This window comes from Mytilus galloprovincialis, unplaced genomic scaffold (genome assembly GCF_965363235.1).
Source record: "Mytilus galloprovincialis unplaced genomic scaffold, xbMytGall1.hap1.1 HAP1_SCAFFOLD_40, whole genome shotgun sequence".
Taxonomy (NCBI): domain Eukaryota; kingdom Metazoa; phylum Mollusca; class Bivalvia; order Mytilida; family Mytilidae; genus Mytilus; species Mytilus galloprovincialis.
This window is the reverse complement of record NW_027467989.1, coordinates 114611-120610: the sequence shown is the minus strand read 5'-3', so window position 1 is coordinate 120610 and position 6000 is coordinate 114611. Positions and strand designations below refer to the sequence as shown.

Here is a 6000-nt window from a genome sequence, read left to right as displayed (position 1 = left end):
TACTGATCATATACACCATTGGAAAAATAAAACCATATTATAAAAAACACTCCAGGTATTCTTCCTCTATTTTTACAAATTGAGATGCAAATGGTAAAGTTATACCGAAAATAGAGAAAAATCAAAAAGGCAGACACCGCATTGCTTTTGCAATGTCGACTGATTCAGGTAAACATGATAATTAAGGTCTCCAGAAAGACGATTTCAGGTTTTGATGTATAACTGAAACTTGAAACAGTCATTTCACGTGATAGTATAGAGAAATGAATTTGCCACAGAATAGCGTTCTCTGATTTTTAAAACAATTTGAGTAAGAGGTTTTAATTTACACACTTACCTCTAATTGATCTAAAATGTATCTCTCTCATTCAGCTCCGGATGTCTCTCTCATTAATTTCTTTGCATCACATTTGGTGGTGAATGAGAGAGATTGGTAGGCGTGAAATTGCGTCATGAAGTGAAAAATTCTGCGGTAGATTTCTATAAAAACAAAAATTACCCAACTTTTAGAGCAAAATTTCTGTACTTTGGAATAAAACTCTCTGTCAAAAAACTATATCATCCCATGCAGGAATCTTTTCTCTTTAAAATTTTCGGATTAATCAGATGAAGCATTTTTGAGTTACTGTACGACATTCAAGAAATATGGCATTTTTTTAAAAATCAAAGTCCCATAACTCTGGACACATCGCAAAATTGGAAAAAAAAAGGTAACCAGACATTACCAATTCCAGCCTAATTTTAAAATTTCAGTTCAATTGGATGAAGCATTTTTGAATTCATGAACGACATACAAGAATAAAGAGCTTGGCCGAGTGCACCATGATATGACCGCAATGATCGACAAGTGTTGACACACTTCTAAAGTGGACACAATAATATGTTTGACACAGTAATTTGCTGGACACAGAAATTTCATTAGTACTAAAAAGCACCACTTTGGCCCTTAATAGGTTGGAAAAACTGCAAGTCCTAGCTAAAATTCTCTGTTGGAAATTTCATAAGGACTCTAAAGAAAAAAAAAACCTTTGAAATTGGACGAGAAATAAAAAAGTTTGTTTTTTGGGATTGAGCACCACTTTGGCCCCAAATAGCTCGGAAACGGTACAAGCTACGTTAAATCCTTCGAGACTCTATCAGTGCAGAAGTTCATAAGGAAAACAATGAAAAAATCAAAATGAAAATAAGATGAAAAATAAAAATTTCATGAAAAAAAAAGAGAAGTCCGTTTTAGCCCCTTTTAGCTCTGAACCCTTAAGTCCTAGCTCAGATCTGTAAAAATTCACTTATTTTCTATGATACTCTTTGATCTCACCAATCTTAGTATTTACAATTACGTGTATTTCATTTCTCAAACAAAATCTTCATATTAAGTAGTGTTGTCAAATTGAACAATTATGCCTAACCGGTTAACCGAATAATCGTTCGACCGATTAACCGGTTAACCGGTAGTTACGTTGATGTTCAAAGTCTTATACAAAGTACTTCACGAATGACTGGTTTTATGATACAATAAATTGACATTTATCCCAGGGTATTATAACACAATAATGCAAACACTAACACAATTAGGATTTCAATATGTAATAAATTACAAAAAAAACAAATTTATAAGTATGTACATTTAGAAAGAACGAAAGAAGAGTTATTCACATTTTTCCTCGGGTACATAGTTTTTATTCAGGAATATTATCTGGTCGATCACAGAGGAAGATAGTCGATTTCTCAGTTTAGTAACAATGAGACCCGCGCATGAAAAGATTCGTTCTGACGGAACAGAGGTAGCAGGAATACTTAAATATTGTCTAGCTAACACAAAGAGTCTGGGGAATTTACAATTATTTTCTTTCCACCACTCGAGTGGGTTTGAATCTTGCACAGCACGCTCCTTGATGTATAAGGACATTTCCGATTCATCTTGAAAGGACGTATCTTCGTCGGTGTCAAACAAAAGAAAGTCCAAAGATCGTTGGACTCTTTGTTTCTTGGCTGGTTGCTTGTCAACTTCAGTTCCAAGGTTTTTTTATGACGTTTTAACTGCGGGCTTTAATGGCACATCGTCTAACTTGGACTCTAACATTTCAATGGCGACTTTTTTTTGTTCTGGGGAGAAAAAGTTAAGTGTTCTATGCCTCGGATCAAGTAAGGACGCTAAAGCATGCTGTGTAGATGCAGTTTCAATGTCATACGGTTTAAAGCAGGTGATGAGTTCTTCTGAAATACTTGCTTTCATTTTATGCGCAAGAGCACTATCCTCTTCAGAGTTTTTTAGGTGTTTTTTTAAGAGTCCGTTGACAATAGGAAGCATTACAGAGGCTGATACGTCCTTTTCCAGACACATGTATGTTGTAACATGAGACATTTGCTTCAATACTGCGGAAATTTCAACCAGATAATCCCACTCATGATCTTTGAGAAGCATATGTGTGTCACATTTCTTAGTAACAGTTGTATCTAGCATTACATCCGTAATAACTCTGCGTTGTTCACATAGGCGTTCAATCATTAGCTGAGTCGAATTCCATCTCGTAACTACGTCTTGTATAAGTTCGTTCTGTCTTAGTCCGAACAACTTTTGTCTTTTCCTCATTTCTGCAGTTATTGTAGTTGAATGCTTGAAATGTCCCACTAACTTACGAGCACGTGAAGTAAGTTTGGCAATAGCGGGTATTTCCAAGCATGGTTTAATGCAAAGCTGAATGGTATGACCAAAGCATCTCATATCGTCAAAGTCACATTTCTCTGATGCACAATTCATGTTCCTAGCATTGTCATGTACAGAACTCACAATTTTACCGTCCAATTCAAACTCTGAAATTGTAGATTTCAGTCGTTCAGCAAGATTTTCGCCTGTATGGCGTTCAGGCATTTCACGAGTAACAAGCACATTTGACTGTAAATTCCAGTCTTTGTCAACGTGATGTTCTGGACTGTTAAAAAGCTTTTTGTAGCATTCGATGTCCATGTATCAGAAGTAAGGGATACGCTGTCAATGAGATTTAACTCTTTAATCAAACTCTCTTTTTTGTCACTATATGACTTTTCTATTCTGGATTTTATAGTATTTCTAGACGGAATTTTAAATTCTGGAGCTATTATCGACATAAGTTTTGAAAATCCTTTTCCCTCAACAATGCGAATGGGTAGGTAATCCAATATAATCATATCCACTATTGAATTTGTTATTAGTTCAGATTGAGTAGACGAAAATCTTCTAGATTTGGGTGTCTGAACAAAGTCTAAAACCGATGACTGCTTAACTTTCTCAGGCGTTTCAGAAAAGTCATTGGGATGCTTTAACTTCAGATGATTCAGCATATTACTTGTACCACCAGTATAGACTAATTCCATTTCACATAGTTTGCATTTCACTATTTTGGAGTCAGCATTACGTTTAAAAAAAGACCAAGCCTTAGATGACGGAGGTGGCATATTTACATGTACGCACACACAATATAAAGTCAAAGTGAAGAAATAAACTAAATCGTAAAATTTATTCAGCATGTTCAGCTTACAACTGTTCAAAATAAACTTAATATGCTAATTATGTTTACATTATACTTGCCCGGAGCTGACAGACAAGTTGTCTATGTGCTAATTAAGTAATAAAATTTAAATGTTTTCAAGGTTAACAAGATTAATCAATAAACTGAACAATTGATCTGTCTAATCAAGTACCAATCAATTCGTACAATCATTTCACATTATTTACTAATGATTTCAGTACACATTTACATCAATTTTATTAAAATTTTAAAAAGGTCCGGTTAACCGGTAAGCGTTTTTGGTATTCGGTATTCGGTCGTTCGACCGGTTAACCGTTGACAACACTAATATTAAGTGATCAATGACTTGTTTGTAGAGCTTTTATTGCTGATCATTTTTGCAATTTTTAATTTTTTTTTTATCTATTAAAACTTATTAGATAATAGCCAAAAACATTAAAATTGGCCAAAAATAGTCTTTTATATGCAATAACCCCTATGCGGGGGCCATCCGACAATTTTAACTCAAAAGTAACTAAGGTAGATCTTGTCAATCTGAACATTTGTCACCCTGTCAGATTTTCTCAATCTGTTACAGTTTCCAAGATGGCAGTTAATATTTGCATTTTACCCCTATGTTCTATTTTTAGCCTTGGCAGCCATGTTGGTTGTCCGGCAGAAATGTCGTTCACAACATTTAAACTAGTTACCCTAAGGATGATTGTGGCCAAGTTTGGTTCCATTTTGGCTTGGCAGTTTCAGAGAAGAAGATCTTTGAAAAAGTTAAAGGACTGACGATGACAGACGACGACGGACGCCAAGTGATAGAAATAGCTCACTTGGCCCTTTAGGTCAGGTGAGCTTAAAACTAGAAATTTATATACCTATAAATTTGCTTCCATTTGGTCTCATCAGTCAGGGTAGGAATCAAATTCATGGTTTCAAGAAATATCTATATCATCTGACTTTCCCTGAGACCTTCCTGGTTCTAAAAGTTAGTACATAATTGTTAATGTACATAACTATTCCAAACTTGAGCTTTTAATTTTTTAAAAATCATCAATTTTTATTTTCATTTCAAAAATTGTATTCAGAGGATATTTAATATTTGACAACAAATAAAAATAAATAATTCTAAGTTTAATTTAAACTGAACCAGGAAAGTTTCGACCTGCCAGTTAAGCATTAGGACATGCAAGTATTTACATATATATATGAACATAAATACAATAAAAATTTGATGCCTGAAAACTGTAGAAGCAAGACAAAATACTCTACCAACTGAGGATTACCCCATACAATTTAGCTAATCTATTGGGAGTCCTCAAAACAAAATTATATACATAAAATAATATACAAAAAGGTGAGTTGACCAAAGAAATAAAAAACAATACCTTATACACAACAAACAAGCAAGTAAAATGTCATATGAAACAAGTATTAACTATTATATTAATTTTACACAGTATTTTCAGAAAATTTCCAAATCTTCAACTGTCCATGTTTTATGGGTGAACAGAACTTCAGCTGATAATGTGATTAAACTTTTGTCGTATACATCCTTTGTATAGTGTAATTCATTAGTTTGAAGTGCAGATTTTGAATATTCTATAGGAAAAGTATGATTTAAGGCGTATAATACAAGCATATCAATAACAATATAGACTAGCTACATCCCTTTTTGATATTTATCCCATGGCTTTTTTTCAAGATGCACTTTATATTTTCTTATCAAGTTAGTTATAAGAATAGAGGATGTGGTATGATTGTCAATGAGACAGTCATCTGGAAAGGTTCCAAGTACAAATAAAAATTTATCTACAGGTTACCGTACGGCTTTCAACAATGGACAAGAATCCACAACATAAAGTAAGCTGTAAAAAGCCCCTAAACAAGAAAATGTGACACAATTCAAGATAACAACAAACCTTTATAAATTTAGATTTACCTTTATAAATCAAGGCATCATGCATCCCCTGTAGGTCGATATTAACAGAGATTTTCATATACAATGCTATAAACCTCTTTATATAAGCAAAAGTAATACATGCATATAACTGCCAATAAGTGCACTCTAAATCTAAGACTACTTTTTAACTCATGTAATTTATATCAAAAGAGCAAAACCTAAGAAGATATAATTGTAACAGGATGCTGTTATAGATGTCCAAAGAAACACAAATTGAATTCTCCTTCAAATCAAAAACTATCTCCAGGGCCTGTATAATTCTAGAAATGCCCCTCAGGGCACTAACCTTGTATGATCAGTGAATGTGCCTTGCTAAAACATAGGGTAATCCATGATTACAAAGTTCGCCTCATCTGCAACATTCTTTGTACCTAAGACAAACCTATAAAACACAATAATTCATAAAAGTAAGAGCTTTACCTAAGGAGGGTCAACTATGCATGAAATGTAGGTCAAATTACATGATCCTAGACCATATAGTGACTGAGAAATGAACTCGACATAAACTTTAACCAAAGTCAATCAAGCATGAAATGTAGGTCAAAT

At 33.8% G+C, this 6000-nt stretch overlaps 1 protein-coding gene across 4 annotated transcripts in view; it reads right to left on the bottom strand.

The window, feature by feature from the left end:
- Window positions 1–308: 308 nt before the first annotated feature.
- Window positions 309–6000, bottom strand: part of LOC143059894 (uncharacterized) — a 41761-nt gene continuing 36069 nt past the window's right edge. For 3 of the 4 annotated variants that reach the window (XM_076233487.1, XM_076233484.1, XM_076233489.1), the window contains one exon: window positions 4798–5836. Coding sequence is in view for 3 of the 4 variants with exons in the window: in XM_076233484.1 (XP_076089599.1) it covers window positions 5767–5836 (70 nt within the window). In the remaining variant the exon portion in view is untranslated. Of the gene's footprint in view, window positions 481–4797; window positions 5837–6000 lie in introns of those variants that run through there. The other variant, XM_076233485.1, reaches the window with a different exon arrangement.